Genomic DNA, 20,930 nt, shown 5'->3' with positions numbered 1-20,930 from the left:
GATTGGGGTGCAGTTAGGGGATTTTTGTTCCGTTTTGTTGTTGATGGTCCACAAATTGCCAGAAGGCACTGCTTATTGTTCAATGTTGCTCTGCATGGTCTGCTGGGGATTTAAGATGGTAGCCCACTCTGCACTCAATTCTGGCTTCCGGGGCGTGGGGATACTGTTACATAAGAGCTTTCCCCTGATTGTCCAGGGATCGTGGACTGATGACTGGGCCGTTTAGCCGCAATAGCATGTCAGTGGGAGGGGAGAACTCATAATTTAGTCTTGGTTTACATTCCACCCACGCTTCACCAGACAGCTTTTCATGATTTGGGCACATTTCTGCTGACCCTCCCACAGGGAGAGCTGATCATAGGTGGTGACTTCAATGCTGCGATGGACGTTACCATAGACCGCAAACCCCCTAGAGAACCCACCAGCACAAACCATGCCTTGAAGGGATTTATAGACTTGATGGGACTCGTAGATGTCTGGCGTTCCAGATACCCCTTTGAACGGCAGTACACTTTCCACTCTGGAGTCCACAATAGTCTCTCGAAGAGAGACTATATTTACACTAGCGGCGACCCTGGGAAGACTCCTGGAGATAATACATTTACCTAGAGGCATTTCAGACCATTCACCAGTTCAAATCCATCTGTAAAATTGTATGCATGTGTACATTTATGACTGTATGCAAGATGTTTGGCAGTGTATGCACACTTCAGTAGGCCTGTGTTGTTCACAGTGTCAAGCCATTGGTAAAGGCTGGAGCACGTAAGTGTGATCTGGTTATAAAAGAAAGTTATGACAATGTAATTAGGCCTCACTTAGTGTGAGGGGCATGTATTGAAGTGTGTATTGTTATCACACTGCTAATGCCTTGAGGCAGGTATTTTGTTACATAGATTCTCACAGATTACCTTAGTAGGCAAGGGTTTTGGTGTTGATGACTCACCCAAACAAAATATGGGCATAGATTATTTGCCCTATGGTAATCCTTATTAGGCACTGAGAGTAGGAATTTCCTATTGGTTTGACAACTGCATTTGGTACATATTTGTAATTTTATTATGGTATACCTGATGATGGCCTTGAACGAAGGCTTATAACCAACATAGTAGGTCTAAGTTGGTTATGGTGACAAGCCAATAATACTAGCTAAAGGCCTAAATTGGTTTAGTTGGAAAACATTTCCGATGCTATAGATGTGATCTGTTGCGTATGGAAAGTTATGATAAACATAGTAGGACAGGCGTATTGACTGTACAAATTATAATGTTAAAGTCAATAGGCATTTAAAGGTGGATTATTATTGCTGTTTAAATCCTACAAATAGGTATTTTGGTAAATGAAACCTCACACATTGTCTTTGTAGGGAAGGAATTTGGTGTTGTGTACTGCCTCTGACAAACCTTAGGGGGAAAAGATTTGCCCTGTAATAATTTTTGCTTGAATCTCTTCTTAGTCTTCACAGCTGTTTGCCACGATCTTGTAACAAAGAAAATCCTTATATTTGTATTTATAGGCACATAGAGGGCCTTTGGGTCAGCTCTGTCCTGCCATTGGTCAGTCTGAATGTCATTCAGTCTGCTTCCATCCTTGACAGCATACTGTATGGTGTAATGGTTCAGTCCTTATCAGTCGTTGGCTCTCTTGCCTTGTGAATGGCTTCATTTTCTGATCACATATGTACATCCAATTCAAAATTAGTGTGTTATACTGTTAGGCCCATTTGTCCAGGTCTGCAATTTAAAATGTTCTCCTTTTATAGTTGCCCTTTCAAGTCTTCGCTTCTGATCTTTTTACTTTAATTTTCCTTAAGATGGTAAACAACTCTCCAGTCAGTGCTAACGGGTCACTTGCTTGCTGTTCATATAACCTGCATTGAGCTGCATCTCACGTTGCATGCCGGTGTCTAAAGTGTTTTATTATTCCAAGATGGCTAACACTTGGGTTCAAAACAGTAGGACCCAAAAATATTGGGTTCAGAGACCTAGCTTGTGTAATGGCCCCTGATCTAAATTAATCAGTACTGACCAAAAAAGAAAGAAAAATTTCTTTCTAGTGTCCCCTCACTCACCGGGGTTTCCCCACGGTGACATGCTTCATCATTGGGGCCATCCCAGTTCTCTACGAAAAGGGGCGTGCTGCGACTCACGGACTACGCAGGAGCACTTGATAGTGAAGGATTATGTGTGGTGCAAGTGAGAATGGTGGAGTGGGTGTGAGTGATTAAAAATACTGTGCTAGTGGGCCTCAGCAACTTTATTTAATGCTTCTAGGTAGGTATATTAAAAGGGGTGACACTGTATTTTAACCTGTAATGAAGGTTAGATCAGTGTTTGGTCGACATGTTTCAAGCTCCCCAAGCTTTTCTTCAGGACCATACAGGGACCAGCCCTGTATATGCCACTCTATCAGTTCTTAAATTAAGGGTAAAAATATTGCATATATTACTAATACTTAATGCTGTTTATACTAAAACATGCGTATCATACATACGTTTTGTACTGTTTTGTTGTCTCTGTAAAAATAACAACACATGGTTAGTTGCAAAAACCCCCCCATCTCGTAAATACGCTGAAGGGTTCCACATTTTTACCTTCATGCTGCATGCTATATTCTGTGGTGATTATTTTGCCCCATATTGGAGCGTGCAGACTTTCATGTCCGGTGCTCAATACATAAAAATAGTGGCGATTGTGGTCTGAGAATTCACACATATAAACTACACAGGACTTAATATGACAGTAGACAAAAGACACACATAAAAACGAAATTAACAAAAGACACCTTTCGACTCTATGTACAGACAAACCTAACGAAGATTACAAGCAGAATTAATTTTTGGTATACACTTGATCTCTCAATACCATCTCTTAATACCGTTTTTTATACTGAGGCCAAATTATAATGAAAAAACTGCCTCTAATGGTATACTTGATTAGGAGGTGAATCCCTGTAATAATTGCAGTGTGTGCCATTTGACTACCATGACAAAATCAGTAACCTTCAATGATAACACGAAATGGGAATTACGCAATTTCTCAAATTGCAATACAAGCGGGGTGGTTTACCTAATAACTTGTGTATGCAATCTACACTATGTGGGCATGACCACGCGAAAGGTGAGTACCCGCATCGTGGAACACAGAAGCAACATCCGCTGTAAGCGTGCCACTACCAGAATGACGAATCACTTCATAGAGAAAAATCATACACCAAACGACCTTAGTTGGGTAGTTTTGGAGTGCGTCAAAAACAAAGAGAATGTTGAGAGGGTTTTGCACGAACGAGAACAAAGATGGGTTTTTAAATTGCGAACTGATTCACAAGGACTCAACGATGACATTCCTTTGGGTGCATTCAGTAATTAAACAGGGGAGCCCATTGATCCATGCACTAGATAAAGAACACTTTAGAGATCAGACCGATTTTTTATAACATGGTACTCAGAAAGAACCTCTCCAAGATGGCCGCTGCATTTTAGACTCCGTGTAGTAAATACCTGTAACCTATGGCAAATATCGGAGCCCTTCTCCTTAGCCATAAAAATGGGTGAAATACGAAATTAACAAAAGACACCTTTCGACTCTATGTACAGACAAACCTAACGAAGATTACAAGCAGAATTCATTTTTGGTATACACTTGATCTCTCAATACCGTCTCTTAATACCGTTTTTTATACTGAGGCCAAATTATAATGAAAAAACTGCCTCTAATGGTATACTTAATTATGATGTGAATCGCGCTACTTAACGATTCTTTTCTTCCCTTTTTTTCAATCAAAACTTTACAAATTGCATGAATAGCATACTAGCAAGATGGCCGCGCTTTACGCGCAGTCTAGTGCTGGCCATACGCATCCCGGAAATGCCAACGATTTATAATCACTCCAGACATACCGCGCAGTAACATGCGGTCCGGAGGGGAACCCATAGGTATTTCTGTGCGGTCTCACCGCGAAGGAAGTAAGTATCTTTTTTCCGTCTTAGAAACGGAAAACTCTGACCTGCCGACTCACGTCTACACAAGCGGTAAGAGTAAGGGTAGAAGCCTAATATCGCTTTTTCCATTTGACAGCAATGATTCCATTAAGTGACCCTGCCCCCCTCCAGTGATCATGAAGTGCGAATAAGGCTTACAAAATGTAAATATGCAATCTTTAAAATCGGGATAAGATCTATGTTCCTTTTATGTGTGTCTTTTGTCTACTGTCATATTAAGTCCTGTGTAGTTTATATGTGTGAATTCACAAACCACAATCGCCACTATTTTTATGTATTGAGCACCGGACATGAAAGTCTGCACGCTCCAATATGGGGCAAAACAATCACCACAGAATGTAGCATGCAGCATGAAGGTAAAAATGTGGAACCCTTCAGCGTATTTACGAGATGGGGGGGGTTTGCAACTAACCATGTGTTGTTATTTTTACAGAGACAACAAAACAGTACAAAACGTATGTATGATACGCATGTTTTAGTATAAACAGCGTTAAGTATTAGTAATATATGCAATATTTTTACCCTTAATTTAAGAACTGATAGGAGTGGCATATACAGGGCTGGTCCCTGTATGGTCCTGAAGAAAAGCTTGGGGAGCTTGAAACATGTCGACCAAACACTGATTTAACCTTCATTACAGGTTAAAATACAGTGTCACCCCTTTTAATATACCTACCTAGGAGCATTAAATAAAGTTGTTGAGGCCCAATAGCACAGTATTTTTAATCACTCACACCCACTCCACCATTCTCACTTGCACCACACATAGTCCTTCACTATCAAGTGCTCCTGCGTAGTCCGTGAGTCGCAGCACGCCCCTTTTCGTAGAGAACTGGGATGGCCCCAATGATGAAGCATGTCCCCGCGGGGAAACCCCGGTGAGTGAGGGGACACTAGAAAGAACTTTTTCTTTCTTTTTTGGTCAGTACTGATTAATTTAGATCAGGGGCCATTACACAAGCTAGGTCTCTGAACCCAATATTTTTGGGTCCTACTGTTTTGATTACGTCCCTGGAGGCCGACCTAGTCTTTTGTTCCTCCTTCTCTCCCCCCCCCTTTTTTCTGACTAACACTTGGGTTCTAAATGTGGAGGCCATGCTGGAACTTTAAAAAAAATGATAGACTATTTACAATGCCTCTGAAAGATACACACCCGCTGATATGTGTTCTTTCGTTATTGCAAGCATATGCCAAACGTGTTTAGATGGCAGCAGGTTTTCTTTTTCTACTTGTATTCTTTAAATTTGTTGTGCATATTTTGTAGAGTTTTGTGGGTTTTGTTGCGATTGTGTCACAGGGTGAATGCAAAAATGAGTCAAGGAATGGATGCATGAGTGCAAAAATGAGTGACAGAATACATCTATGATGACTTATTGAGTGCCTAACACTATCAGTGACATAAGAGGCACTTTCATTCATATGTCAGAACTATTTGCATTGTCAATGCTTTTCTTAATATTTTTTTCCAGCTGCAAAGGCAGCACCTCCTCCCAGACTCTCCCCTTCTATGCCTGTAGTTGCTAGTGATCATTAGCTGCACAAGACATGTTTCAGCTGGGAGGATTCTACCTCCCTTTAGTGTGTGCATTTTTTCAGCATATAAACATTTTCCTTCTTGCGGCTGATTACTAGGTTCATCAAGAAAAGTTTCCTCATTCTTAATTTTATACTTTTTATTTTGAGGCTGCATGTTGTTTCACAAGCGTCATCTCCTTGCTGATGAAATAATGCAAACAGCTCTCAACAGACACTGGCAAATCTCCATTTATGAGTTTTTTAAATGTCACTTTGAAATACATTAAACACTCTTTCATGATGAGAGCGAGCAGGGCCGGATAGGGACAGAAGTAGGCCTGGGCCGTGAAATAAAAGTGTCCCCCATAGCCAGAAAGTGCCCGTATTTGGAAATCTTGTTCGCTTCTGAAGGTAAGCAGTGTAGGTGTCTTGCAAAGGTGTGTGGGCGACAGTATGCATTTGTGCTTGTTGCAGGTAAGGTTTGTAGTAGAAAACAACAGTTCTAAAAAACGCTTACCGGACCCTAAAGCAGGCCCACAACCAGAATATTACCCCACATACTGAGATATCATACCAACTCTTCTATCACTGCCAGATTGCCCCTACAGACAAGTCCGTCCCAGGGAGCGAGATTAAATAAATGCATCACGTAAAGATTTTAGTAATTCCTGCTTTAGAATGAGATTTGATGTTTTTTGTTGCACATTTATTTGGTTTTAAATGCATTCTGGGAGAAGCAGCTTGAGATATGCAAGCTGAATATGGATCTGTGATTCAGGAGAATCTGTGAAATCCTCTGATGCTGAGTGTCAGCCATCCTGTACTCGAAAACCGAGGGTTGGACACAAAGTTCCTCTCTGCATGAAAACACTGTTTGTACATCTTGCCTCTGCAGTGTGGGCTTGAGGTTCTTGCTCATCACATTATGCGAGTATAAGCGAATGGCGTTGCTGTCTTCCAAGTGCCCGGTGCTTCTGCACAGGAAAGAAGCCAGTCGAGTGTCCAGGGCAGATCTCGCTCCTTTGGTATGAGTAATACCAAGGTTTGGCTTTAGGCAACAACTGACAGTGTAAAATGTGAGGGGAGGACTGTAGACTGTTTCTGTCTGCTGTGTTATAAGTAGGGGCCACTTCCCCTGTTTTTGCTGCAGTGCAACTACAAATAAGTTCAGATTGGTTCAAACAACTTTAAATTGGTGCACCATGCGGACACTGGGTCATTGCACCCAATTACTGTTGTGGCTCTGCCCCCAGCCCAGATCGAACTTGTGCGGTCCTTGAGGTCAGCACATCAGTGTAAGATGGAGCAGCTGCTTGTAACAGCTGCTACATCTTTCACAGTGCGGGTGCCACCCAACCTGCACTTTCAAGTGGGCTCGAGATCCCTTGAAGGCAGGTGCAGTGAGTGACTGCACCTGCATGGAGAAGTGCTAGGGGAGCCCATGGGACCCTGTTTCCCACTTTTAAAGGGCTGCCCTCAAGGGATGTACTCACAGTGTGCCGCCTCATTGTGGTGCACTGTCAGTGCTCCTCTTGACGGCCTCTTTGCCTCAGCACCCTCATCCATAATAGGGTGCGGTTATTAATGCCAAGTGGCTCGATGCAAGGGAGGGAATGCTTTTTATTACTATAGCAACGCTGCTACATGTGCACTGACATTATCTGTATTGTAATGTAGAATCCATTTGATTACAGATGCCATTTTTAGGTCTCGACTTAAAAGCATTGCTTTTAGCAATGCTTGTTGTCGAGAATTATAGTAGGCAATCCAAGGCCTGAAACCATTGCGGATTTTGAACAGTTCCTGTGAACTAGTGGAGCGGAAAGCGCGTCCACATCAAAGCCATCTGTTGCTTCCCCAGCGCGCTCGGCCTCACTTCTCCTCCCCCTAATTAACACCCCTGCTGTTTCACACTTCTTTCACGGCCGCGAGGCCGTGCTTCAAAGGGATCCGCTCCCCCGCCCCTAAAAGCTTCTTTCGGCATTCCAATGCGCTTGCCCCAATTTTTTTCTCCGAATGGCACATAATTACTCTGCTTGACATAATAGCGCGTTTATCTGAGATTACACTAGTGTAGCGGATATTTTGCCCGGGACTAATCAAGGCCACGTACGTTTTAACTTGGTCATAGCCTTTGCTACTTTGGCCTTCTCCTGGTCAGTATCGGATAAGGTATGTATGTATGTGTGTGTCTGGAGAAACAAAGAAACTGTGTGCATTCTTTCTCGAAGAATGTCTGATCTACGGACTTCGTGGTGCTGCTCGTCTCCCTGATGTCTCCGCTACTTTTGCACCTACATGTTGAACTACTGAATAGCCTCGGGCACCCGCTTGATGTGACATTCCACACTAAAATGCAGGTCCTCGTCAGTCTCCCACCAGGGCGATGGATTCTCTGACGACGACCATTTTCAGAACTGAATGAATCTGAAATAGCCCTGTTTAAATGACTGGTCACCGATAATTTAACTGTGTCTTCAGGTAACAGTCCCCAAACAGTACCCAAAACTAAAAGATCGTTTTTATTTTCCCATTATTATCAAATAAAACATTTTTATTCTGTTTTATCTAAAGAGCCAAACGTTCTGCATTTTGTATATGTATTTTTTAAATCTGAAACTGTTACTCTTATGATTTAACTTGGTCTATATCTGAATTGGGTAGAATGAGGGCACGCATTCATAGGTGATGTTGCATGATGGTACAGTGGGCAGACAATTTGTGTTTCATGGACCAAAGTTTTGAAATACCTGCCTTTTGGAATGCAGAAAATTACCTCTGAGGGTCATGCCTGGCTTTACTCAATCTTATCTTTTAAGAATCTAGATGTTGTATCATCACGTGGCATGCTTTTGCAAATAAAACAAGGACATTTAAAGTTTGGCTTCAGAATAAGTCAGTCACTGAAGTTCTGACTTGCCACCGAATATTAAAGGGAGATAGAAAGTCTCCTCAGACACACATATGGTCACTTTAAGTCGTCCAGTTTCGTTTGTGATTGAACATCAGGCCACATTCTACTAGCAGACTTTTCAAGACGTATATCAAGTAACATACATTATGTAACAGCCACTTTGGGCTGATGCCAGGTATCCAGGATTCGCAAAACACATCCTTGTCTCTTTTCACACTGCTATGCACCACACAGTTTTAAGATCTCTTCTGTAACTACTTATCTTACATAAAACAACAATTTGTACCTCTACGCTACCGTGACTTTGATACTTTTAACCTCTTATTACTCCTAAACATCCTTCTGGTAAGTCTCTGCTCTTCTCTTTTAATCTAATTGTCCCATATCACTGAAATCTGCTTTCTCAATATCTTTATCTCCTCACTTTCAAAAGTGCTCTAAAGACACCTTCTAAACAACAAAAGTAGGACAGATGATTGATTGCCTTATCTGTAACTCGCCTGCCTCCTATTCTCTAACTCCTTTTACGTATATTTATGCTAATGTAATGTAAATATGAAAATTACCATGTCTGTTCCGTATCTCAACCACTATTAACCTTGTATCATATCCACAAAAAGTCAGTGTTTATCTCCCTGTTGTACAGCATTTCTTGATGCAATTTCTTACTGCTCAGAAAGTGAAACGAGCATTTGCAATGCAATAGGTCTCGCATTATTAAAGTTTGAGCCATTGGTATTGCATTATTTAGTAATGCCAATAGCTCAAACTTTAATAATACGAGACCTATTGCATTGCAAATGCTTGTTTGTGGCTTGGCATGAGCTTGAAAAACATCTAAAAACATGCTACCCTGTGCTAAACTTGGAATGACTGCAAGGTTTTGATAAATGAGGAAATCTTGAGTGTACATGACAAACTGCTGCTTCACTTACTACTATTTAGATTTCATAACTCTCTATATCAATATAAACCTGACAAACGATTGGAGAAATATGTTATGCCGCACCTGCCGGGTAGGTGCAGTCACTCACAGCTCCTCCCCTCATGTGATCGTTATAAAGGTTTCCCAAAGCACGTTCGGGGGAGGGACCGAGCTGTCTTTAAAGTTAATGTACTCGGTAACGGTGCCGTGGAGAAACTCACTGAAGGAGTCCGCTAGTAAGCGCCAGGCATTTAAATGACTGGGGCTCCTGTCTCCACCCGCCAGTCTGCTAACGGTCAGTGCTATGGGAGAATGATCAGAAATACCCCTCTGGAGTTTTGTGTGTGGGAAATGTCTGTCAAGTAAAAAAGTAATCAATACAAGAAAGGGTGACATGCAGGGGGTATAATAAGTGTACTTCCTGTTACCACGATGCTGTAACCACCAGACAACAAGCCCACATACCCCAACCTCTGCAGAAGATCGCATACACACTAAGTTGCACGACCAAACATGGCCATCAGCCATGCGACCCCTTCCCCATCCCATTGTTTTTTTTATGTTTAATGACTGTTCTGCAGAAAGCTGTTTGAAATAAACCGCTTTTAGGCAAATCTCTGACAATCCTATCTCATTATTTGTAGAAATGTTGTCTAATATAAAATGAAATTGATATATTTTATGCTGAGTCTATTTGTTGGCAGCAAGTGGTGTGGAAAGCTACATTCAGTATTGACCGTTACATACATTTGTTAAAACACGTGCAGTGTTTAGTTGATATTTTTGAAAATCATTTGATGCATTTTTTAAATATATAAATCTGTGTTTATTACTGTCCTGCATTCTGTTGTCATTATTTGATAAAGCAATGGCCTTCTATTTAAAAAGACTGACTGAAATATAACAGTATATGTATGGTAACTGGGTTACAATTTAGTAATTTGCAACTTTTGTTATTCATTTCATGTGATAGGTTGAGTAAGGCTAGCATAATTTGCTTTAATTTTTTACAATATTTCCTAGTAAAAATACATTTTCACAAATTTATTTTAATCACTATGTATATTATGTAAAATTATTTTTTAGGGTATTTTACTATCTGTAGGAGAACCACTATCCACGGTGTTCCTTCAACATGAAAGAATAAATCACATGACGGATGATGGAGACATTTCTAAAGAAGATGAAAAGTATGCAGCTGAGTCACTGGCTTGTCTTGCATATATTTTGTTTGTACAGCACATCGGTATGGACCACTTTCCAACTGTCCTTGGGTAAGACTGTTCTTCAGTTTTAACCTTTTGCATTGGTATATCTTCAGAAAAATGTAAATAATATATTTGTTTTTAATTCATTTAATTTCAGTAATTATATTGGGTAGATTCATATCATAATTATGCAAAAAAGCATTCAAATAAAAAATTCAAAATACAATTGCTCATGAACATTGTATATAAAACATCAAGGGTAATACATATAATGCAAACCTGATAACATAAACACATAAAAGGCATTCATAAACTATGCTGAGTGATTGACTTGTGTAACATTCCATTATGGCTGTCTCAAAAACATGTCACAGATACGCCCCTCAAAGTTGTCAAACATTCTCCAAAAGACTCTTCTCCCTGTCTCTGAAGAAAATAATTTTAAAAAAATGGTATCAAGTGTAATGTTACTAGTTGACTTAAAGTAACCCTCAGGACAAATTAATGCCACCTCATACTCGTCTTAATCATCACCTTCTTCAGGTGGCTCAACCTTCAGAAGAGTCCTTAAAGCTCACAAGCAGTGAAGAAAAATCCCTTTATGGCATTCAATAGACATCTTATTGCCATCAATCACTATAATATAGTTCAAAAACCACCTCTTTCCTCTTCTTCTGGGGGGCTCACTGTGAACAAGCAAAGGTCGTCACGGGGAGCCATCCCAAGACTTTCAACATGACGATCGCACTACCCTACGCCGGAAGTGAGGATAGCGTTCTCCAGCATCTGACGGAGTCCGGAGGTCGATTGCCAGCCGGAATTCAGGAGGGAGTGCTGCGGCTCATAAGAGGACACCGTCGACAGAAAAAGAGAGTAATGAGAAACGAAGACGGAGAAAGAAGAATCAGGAAGCCATCCGGAGGTCAGCCGCCTACAGGAAGAGCCAGACGAGCCACAGGACGGCGGAGCCATTCTCCACGAGGACGAGGAGGAGGATGACGCTGGAAACAGCTCATGGAGCATCGCGCCTGGGTCCAGTACTCCCACAATGTAGGAGGAGGCTGTGACTCCCCTCCCCACGGCCCTCGAAGGTCGTGGGTCCAGGCAAGTGCTCCACACACCACTGTTTTCTTGGAAGGGCTAGTGGGCGGGTTTAAAGGCCGCACCTTTCTAAAAACCACAGAAGTGTTCCCTCACTTAGGCACAAGACCCGGACAGGGCACTGGTGAAGGTTGTGCACAAACCCTCCCCTTTTCTATGTTTAAATAGGGTAGTGTCTTGACCCTGTCTTTTCTTTTCTTTATCAGTCCTTGCCCTTGGGGAGAATGCCCCAGAGCCATGAATACCAGATGTAAAGGACAGCTTTACCCTCTATTCCCATTGAAGACCAGGGACGACAGCAACAATCACTTAGTTGTGCTTTGCTCTCTGTTCCCCTTGATGACGGCAGCCCATGGTGGAAGGCAAAACTCAGACAGTACTCATCCCTTTTTCCCTCTTCTTATTCTTTTGAGGAAAACAACCTCTCTTTTCTTCAGTCCCAAGAAGTATTGGAACTATAAATCACAAATCAGTATTAAACAACCTCTTGCGTCATTGATAAAGAAAGAGGTCTAGGGACGTCCAGCCCGACCACCCCATTACACTCACCCTTATTCTGTAGGAACGTATGTGGTGGGTCATATTGCTTGTTCACAATCATAATAATTTTTGAAGCAGTTACTATGCAAGTACTCTGTATTAAGCAATGGAATAACAGGAGGGGAAAGGAGAGGGAAAACACACAAAGGGAATACATAAAATACCGTTTATTTGATAGGAGTCCTTTTGCACAGAGTACTCTGTTGCTGTTCCGTTGTTTACCCTCCAGAGAGTGAGATGCCTTGTAAGCAAAGAGCTGAACAGTGACTATAACTTTGCCAGTCACGAGTTGCACACAATTTTGCGCCATTCACAAGAGTGTGTCATCTCCTGTACAGGCCACCCGAATAATACTGGAAATGAACTATCTGTTTACCAGTGTGTGGACGTACAATGCAACAAACGAGCACAAAAATCATGTGTATTTTTTGGCCCAGGAAATGTTTTTAAGTGATAAGTCCTAGCCTGTTGGTTCATTTTTTTTAAATGAAAACATATGTAAGATCAGCACAATTTAACAAAAAACGCATGTGGCAATCAAAGTTAAACACATAAAGATGAGTCAGGACACAGGTAGATTGCCAGTCCAAGTTAAGTTATTCAGGAGAGAAGATCCCATCCAATCTACAGTAAGCAGCTTCCACTGGCAGCTGCCGTATCTTTTAAAGAAATACACATGCTGTCCCCTGAGCACTCCACTCCAAATGACACAGCAGAGTTCCATGCCCCGGTTGACCACACAGTTGCCAGAATACCATTAACTAAGCAACCTGCTTAGTTGCCAAACACCTTCTTCCCTTAATAAACAATTCAAGAGAAGAATTAGCACAATAAAGACATGAATGCAACAATAGGAACATGAAAAAACCACAAAAACAGAAAAACTTACTCCTACAATAGAGCTGATAAAATAAGCATAGAGATTAGGACAACACAAGAACAGATTAGAGTTAAACAAAAAAGTATGACATACTTTCAGTATCTTCTGTGGGGTGTCCACTAGTTTACCCTGTATATCCTTCGTGTTTTTTAATCTCTGTGCAGTTTCTTTGGAGCAAAGTCTTTGTGCCAAATATCGCCCAGCGGCTTCCCGAAACTCGTATCTTTCTTCTTTACACAGAATATACTTAATAGCAATCTCTTTGCTCAAATATAAATTAACCTTGGCTAGGAGCAACCTCTGATTGTAAAGACACAACATCCCCTCTCTTCAGTATCTCTAGCATCATTTCTTCGTCCTGTAGCCTGAGTTTCCCATACAAATCTTGGCTCTCAACTCTCAGTTGTTTCTGTCTGTGAAGCCCGTAACTCAGAACCTCTCCCCTAAATCCTGCCTTAAGAGCGTCCCTGACATAGGCCTGTGAGGTCGATTTATGGTTAAATTCCCGAAATTGCCGGATCAAATTATTCATATGATTTATAAGGTTAGAATCTTTTAAAAGTTTCCGGTCAAACGTGAAGAACCTCTGAGAAGAAAAGTTATTATTACTGTTGAACGGGATGTCTATCATTAATCGGCCATGGTCTGATGTAATTCTTGGATAGACTTGTATTCTAGCGCCCAATAGCAATGCTGATGACACAAAGAAGTAATCCAACTGGACTAGCTTTTTATGAGGACAGGAGTAGGATGTGAAGCTAACGGCAGCTAAATGACCTCTCTTTTTGCATTTAGGACAAACGAGTTTAAGTGCAGGACACTTTTTGTCATTACCAAAATGCCCAGTTCCATCCCAATGGTAACATTTTCGCACAGATTTAGTCCTGTTTTTGTCTCCACTCCCTTCTTGTTTTAGTGCCAACTTTTTCTCTAATGGCATTAACTCCTTGATCTTTCTTTGCCTTTTTGATGACCCCAATGCACTCCATGCAGTGTTCCATACGATTTGAAACAAAAAGCACTTTCTCCAGAGTAGGTGCGTCCTTCAGCTAACCTTTTCCATTCGACACCCCATCATAAATTGATCTCTAACCCGTTAATCAGTCAAGTTGCCAAATTTGCACATAGCAGAAGGCCTGAGCAAATCTGTAACGTAATCTTCAACTGACTCCCTGCTGTTGTGAAACCTCCTGGCAAAATGTTAATGTTCAAGAATCATGGTGTACTTCGGTAGAAAGTGAATATCATGTTTTTTTAGACATAACTCTTATTCATTCAAATCCTCCAGGTCAAACTTAGAAGGCTGAGGAAGATGGTCAAATATTTCCTGGCCTTCAGCCCCCAAGCTGTGCATCAATAAAGACGCCATCCTTTCCGCGCTCAAAGTTACACAACAAACTTTAGCATACCTTTCAAAGACCTTTATCAACGTATCTCATTTCAATGGAGGAGAACCTGGGGTTGCTAGAAAGAATAGCAGAGAAGTGATGTTTTGCATTGTAAAACAGGGAAATGTGCGGACAAAAGCGTAAGCACTTGTTAGGTGTTCACTGTGAAGACAATATAGAAATTGCGGCAAAGTCAGTATTACAAAGACTGAGATAAGCACTAAAATCATCAAAATCATACAAATATGAAGTAATATAAGAGTTGATGCAGAAACAATAACCACTCATAGATTCCAACAGAGTAAAACTTGGCTAACTAGTGTGCGTGCCACTGAAACAGCATGCCAACCAAGAGCAAAATGGACTTCAATCGAATTAAGCAAGAAGAGCAACACAAAGTACTAGTGTGCGTACCATTGAGAGCACTCCAGCCAAATGTAGAAAAGTGGAATAATTATGTTGGCACTGAGCAGAAAGAGTCACCAAACCACAATCATTACAATTCCAAATATCACTAATTGCAGCACAGAGCACCATTTTGCATGTCACTGAAACGGCACACAGACATTCGAAGCAGGAACAAGGTCATCACACCAGTGTCCGTACCACTGAAACAGTACGCTGATGTCAGATTACTCCAGATCACAACTGTGTTGCCGACAGTGAGTGACCTCAGAAGAAAACAGCCCTCACAGACCGCACGGCCTGAAGAGTAAGGTGAGACGACTACCCAATTGTTGGGATGAAACAAGGTCAGACACGGCACAGCAAACACTCGACTCGGCATGCTGCGTCTCTAACCCTGCTATCAACTCAAGAGTGAACGCATGGGAGGCTGAACAGCCAGTGCGTGAGAATGCGTTATACAGTGACCCTCGAGCACAGAACAATAGGTTTAGCCCAAAAATTGTCAAAAGTCCCAGACTTGGTGGAAACAACAAAGCTCTATAAAGATGGCTCGAGAAAACGTTTGCAGACAAGTGCACATATGCATAACATACTAAGGCCGGCTTGCTCTGTTGCACAAAGTAATGTGTAACTGGTTTGAACATTTTAGCCGGGGCCCATTTTGGTTTGTAGTCCTGCTCTGGAGACACCCTCAGAACTTCTCTTCCAATGGCATGTACATATATGCACCCTCGCATGCTCTCTTTCCTCTCTCTCTTTATCAGTCTTCTATCTCTCTCACATTTACACAAATGCACACCAACACAAATGCTAAAACACTATCTTCCTCTCTCATATGCACACACACACACACACACACACACACACTCTCTCGCTCATAATGAGAATTTCTATAGCCCTACATAAATTCACATACACTGTCTTCTTTCTTTTTCTCTCATACTTTGTCACACACACTCTAGCTCATGTTCAGATGCACATAAACAACCACCTTCTCCCTCCTCTCACTCATACACAGAAATAAAATCTCCAAATGTTTGTTCCTCAGAAGCGCACTACTTCACGCACAATTTCTGTCACCCATTTACTCATTTAAACCACTGTCTTATCAACTTGTCTTCTCTACTATGTTTTAAGGTCAAGGCAAAATATACATCTGATAATAGGGAAGCTGACTCCAGGAATTACTCTCTTGCATGGTAGACGCTTAATTTGATGCTTTTAGCTCCCATACCCATTATCTCATGTGACAGGATTGTAAGCAAACTTGGATTTCCAGGAGCAACACTTGTTTTGTTTACAAAGTGCCAAAACCACCTCCCATTGCTGGCGTTTAAGAGTCATCTAGTATTTATATTGAGTTGACCTAGCTACATGGCTAACTGAGAGCTTAACATGCTACTAGAGAAAATCGCAAACTAGTTTGATAAGGGTCAGGTTTAGGAGCTACAATTACTCTTTTAGGTACATTCTAAGAAGGTGATATTTTATGTCTTTACAGGAGACAAATAACATTGACTCTGAATTTTTCTGGTCGATGGTGTCCGGTTCTTGATGCTGTTTAGGAAGACCCGATTAAGCACTCTGACTTTTTTTTTTTAGTTTGGTAATTCGATTAAGAGGTGGGAGTTGTCCCAATAAATCTTTCTCTCTCCCTATTTTGCAAGGTGCATTCTTTATAGTTTGAGATACAGACCTTATTTTTAAGTTAATTCCTACCGCCAGATGAAAGTCAATAAATGTCTTTTAGAAAGGGGTGATGTGCTCCTACTCTCCCTTTACTCTTTTGATGAGACGAGCTGCACCATGTATAATGGACTTCAGAGAGGGGCTAAGGCAGGTTTGGTGTGGCCCCCAGGTCTGAGAAGAGTAGAATGTTTTGATTAGTGAAGCTATTCACTGGGAGCTTGATTTTTGTTTTGTTTTTTGGTTGTCTCGGACGGGGGCATCAGAATAGGATTAAGGATTAGGAGATGCTGTGCTTTGAAGTAAGTACTGATTGTCTAGTTTTTGTAATGGTGGACATTTTGTAGTGTTTCTTTCTGGGATGTTTAGATGTATGGCTTATAGTGAGTCTTTCCTTAATGTCGTGCAAAGTTTTAGTATATTTTGAAAGAAGATGGATTAGAGCATGTTATGATAGGTTTTTGAGTTGGGGTGATGCATGATGTGGTGGTTTGGAAGTTGTTTACTGAGAATATGTCTCAAGATAATATGTGTATTTGGTCCTAGTCAGGGACGTCATGTTTGGCAAACTATACGAGTAGAACATCTATCTCAATATTTGGCCCACACCTCAGAATCTCCAGAAACTGCAATGTATCCTGACTTGTAAGAACAACGGAAACATGGGTAGTATAAATATGAGGATTGAAAAGTAACCGTGGGCAATGAACTCCGCTCTGCTAGCGGAGGTTGCGGAGATTGGTTAACTTTTCATTACATTGAAAACACAGAATTCATGCAAAAATTCCGACTCTGCCACGTAGCGGAGTTAGCTACTGCACCCACAACTCTTTGATAAGACAACTTAACCTTTACATGCTAAAAAGCATATAACCAATTCACAAAAGTGAACTTTGAAAAATATTAGGCACTGAGAGAGGTGATGATTTTGGGGTATCCCCTAACCTAGGGGGAGGACCAAGCAGATGCCTTGGAACACAAAGAACATATCATGCTGGACGATTCTGTGGTGGTCCCATCCTCCTAGGACCACCCCAAGCAAAGTTATGGGTAGAAATGCAATGCCAACCAAAGGCCCATCAAAGCATTATGGGGTGAGATTCTAGAGTGCAGTACATATTATAGTATTAGCTTTCAGCTGAGCTGGGAGAGCCTGCCCCTTGAGAAATGTTTTGATATTGGATTCTATAATATTCACTGCACTCTAGAATCTCGTCCCATAATGCTTTGCAGGGCCTTTGGTTGGGATTGTATTTTTGCCCATAACTGACTGTGCTTGGGGTGGTCCTCGGAGGATGGGACCACCACTGAACCATTCAGCATGATGTGCTCTTTGTGTTCAAGGCATCTGCTTGGTTTTCTCCCTAGGTTAGGGAGAACCCCAAAATCATCACCTCTCTAACTGCTTGCTGTATTTTCATTTTCATTTTTGTGAGATGACTATATTATCAAAGGTATGTGCGTTTTCTGTTTTATTAATGGCATGAGATGGAACGGAGTTGCAGAGCGGAGGTCACAGAGTTTTTGTTCAACTCCGCTGAATTCCATGTAGTGGTAATCCGCCAACTACGCCCACCCTTAATAAAAAGGTTGTAGCCTGTAACTTCTTTTGATTGTGTGTTTCAAGCTAATATTACTTTCCCAAATAGAAATAATTTCTGTTTATGCTTCATTTAGCATTGTTGATTCAGCTTATTTACATGCATGTTTGTATTTTTCTATTTAGCCCCTCGTTTCTTCTACAATGTAACCTGGCACATATTGAAATATTACTGAAAAGGTAAGGAAATAAGCAAGCAATGGTACTTTTAGTATACCTTTAGTAAGTATTTCTTTGTTTCATAATCAATAACATTTTGTGTTTATTAACAGATTTGTACCCTGTATAGCATGAACATATAAAACTACAAGAATTAGGACCAAGCTTGTTTAATTTGGGTACTAACCAACACCTTAACTTCTTATTAACTTCTTTTTCAAGAACTTAGGTGGAACAAAAGGTATTTGTATTAGTAATTTAAACAACTCCTGACAATTCTATTTTCTTTCAATAAAAGATGTTCGTATGAACGACAAAATTTGTCATAGAAATGTCAGTTAAAGATATCCAAAGCCCAAAATCATAAAGTTAGTGTGTGCTAAGGCATATTGTCCTAGTTTAAATATATTCAATATTTATTTATTGAAATAAATAATAAATATCATTTAGACTAGGGCTAACTTGGATAGTTGGCACATGTCACCTCAAAGCCACTTCAAAGCACTTTGTTTACTTTCATCTTTCTCATCTCTATTGAGTGAGTCCTCTAGTCCTTATAGGTGATATAGTTCTGTCCTTCTCGGTTGCATTGGTGTCAATAGTGCTAATAATATTTATAGAAGATATATGTATTTTTATGATTTTAAGCATGTTTTTAGTGTACTCCACACACATGAGGGTACTAGTGATGTTCATAGTCTTGCTTTCTAGGGCATTTGTGATGTGAAGGATCAGTGGCAGACTGAAGTTAAAGTTTAAAATAGATTATGATTTACAGGAACTAATGTGGGAATTGGGGAAATAATGGTTTGACTTGGGTGACGCATGTGCTTGGCATGAAGTCAGGTAAGTGTTTGCATAAATTACTCAAAGGATTGACACTAAAAGAAGGGGATTTGGCAATCGGATGTTTAGGAAACATCTTTAGCATCCTCAGAGGTGCCAACATTTGGTGGGCCAATACTTAAACTTGGTTTCTTAGTTCTAATGGGGAGGTGATTTTAGAACTGGAAACAGTAGGGGTTCTGCTGTTTTCTTACCTGTGGATATAAAAATCGATTTCAAAGGATTTCCAGCTTTCCTTTGGACCACACTTAAATATTCAAGTCAGTATGGTATCAGTGGACCTTAGAGAAATTCTGGTTAGGAATTTTCAGTCCTTGATACTTTAGGCAAATGTATACTGATATCTTTACAAAGACATGACATGAAAAAAACAATAATTGGCTTTGGCAATGTCTTGTAGCAATGCTGTATAGTAGCGCGGATGCTCTGAAGTGTGGCTGAATCTAATTAAAGAAAGACCTAATAAGCAGCAAGAGCTAATTAACTTTTGTTTTTGTAAAAGTACATTAGCGCTGGATGCATCAGTCTTTTTTTGTTATTATTTTTAGCAGGGCTTAACAGCAGTTATTTAGCTATACCACATGGCTACAAATCATTGCCAAAGTCGGCAATGCACATGCTGTACATCATGAATAAAAGGCAATGGCAGAGCCAATAGTCTCAAAGGCAAGACCAGTAGGTTTTGCCAATGCTTGGTAGGTTTCGGCACAACTGTTACATTCTTGCATTTCCTATGCTTTGTTTTCCTCCTCTATTGCCTATGTCATTATGGCTGGAGCCTAGAATGTATGATGCGTGCCTGCATCTTACATGCTGGGTTCCAGATTCTGCTTCAACTGTAATATACTCTGGACTTGATGCCTAACGGACGTGCTGTGCTTCTTACTGCTTTATCATAAAATAAACCCTTGTATTTTCTATACAAGCCTCCTACTTTTTTATACTGGCGACGAAGGACATCCATCATATTTCTGCCACGTTATTTTGGGAGCACAGGAGCAGAAATTTTGAGAATCCACCATTTCAACTTTGAAATCTATTTTCTTACTACAGAAGAGAAGCGGACCTTGTGGTGTTCATTTCCTGCTTTCTCCGACGAATTTCTGTGGAGTATTCGGCGTTTCTTGGATTTCTTCGTGTTTTCTATCATTTTCTTCGGTGAACCGTGGCTGATACTCTACGTCATTCCATTACTAACGTCTACCTATTAGAAGCCTTGGTTAGACGCATCAACCAATCAGAGACTTTCTCCTTCTCTGATTTGTCACCCGGTTTCAGCCAATCAGAGACCTTCTCCTGCTCGTATTTGTCAACCTCATCAACCTATCCTGCCTCTCAGAGCGCAGCCTGTTCCTGCGTGTCAGCGCGCATCTTCACAGAGCGCCATCGCATCATCGCACACCACACAAGGCTACTCTACGCAAGGCTACCAGTTTGGTTTCCATGGTAACGGTGTTACCGAGTGGAAAGCCGAGAGGAAAACTACACGGAGCTTTTTATTTATGTCCACGGCATGAAATTTCAAATTGTCTCGCTTTTAATTTAAAAAGAAAAAGGTACAATTTTACACGCTTGTCTTATTTTTGCGTGTTTGGTATTACATTTGAGAAAAGTTCTTCAAAACAACTGTATGCTTCATTTTAATAACTATTGACTTCCTTATTTTGACACAATCGTGACTTCATGCTACATCATTTTCCTTTTATATTGGAACCTTATAAAAAGGAAATTTTAACTGGGAATTTTAACTGGAAACATATTTA

General features: G+C 40.8%; 1 protein-coding gene across 1 annotated transcript in view; it reads left to right on the top strand.

The window, feature by feature from the left end:
- Nucleotides 1-20,930, top strand: part of GLMN (glomulin, FKBP associated protein) — a 394,839-nt gene that overhangs the window by 194,195 nt on the left and 179,714 nt on the right. The window contains exons 10-11 of the mRNA XM_078646323.1: nt 10,438-10,625; nt 18,289-18,342. Coding sequence (XP_078502449.1) covers nt 10,438-10,625; nt 18,289-18,342 — 242 coding nt within the window. The remainder of the gene's footprint in view (nt 1-10,437; nt 10,626-18,288; nt 18,343-20,930) is intronic.

This window comes from Lissotriton helveticus, chromosome 1_1, assembly GCF_964261635.1.
Source record: "Lissotriton helveticus chromosome 1_1, aLisHel1.1, whole genome shotgun sequence".
Classification (NCBI taxonomy): domain Eukaryota; kingdom Metazoa; phylum Chordata; class Amphibia; order Caudata; family Salamandridae; genus Lissotriton; species Lissotriton helveticus.
Note: the sequence above shows the minus strand (reverse complement) of the source record. Positions and strands in the feature narration are given on the sequence as shown.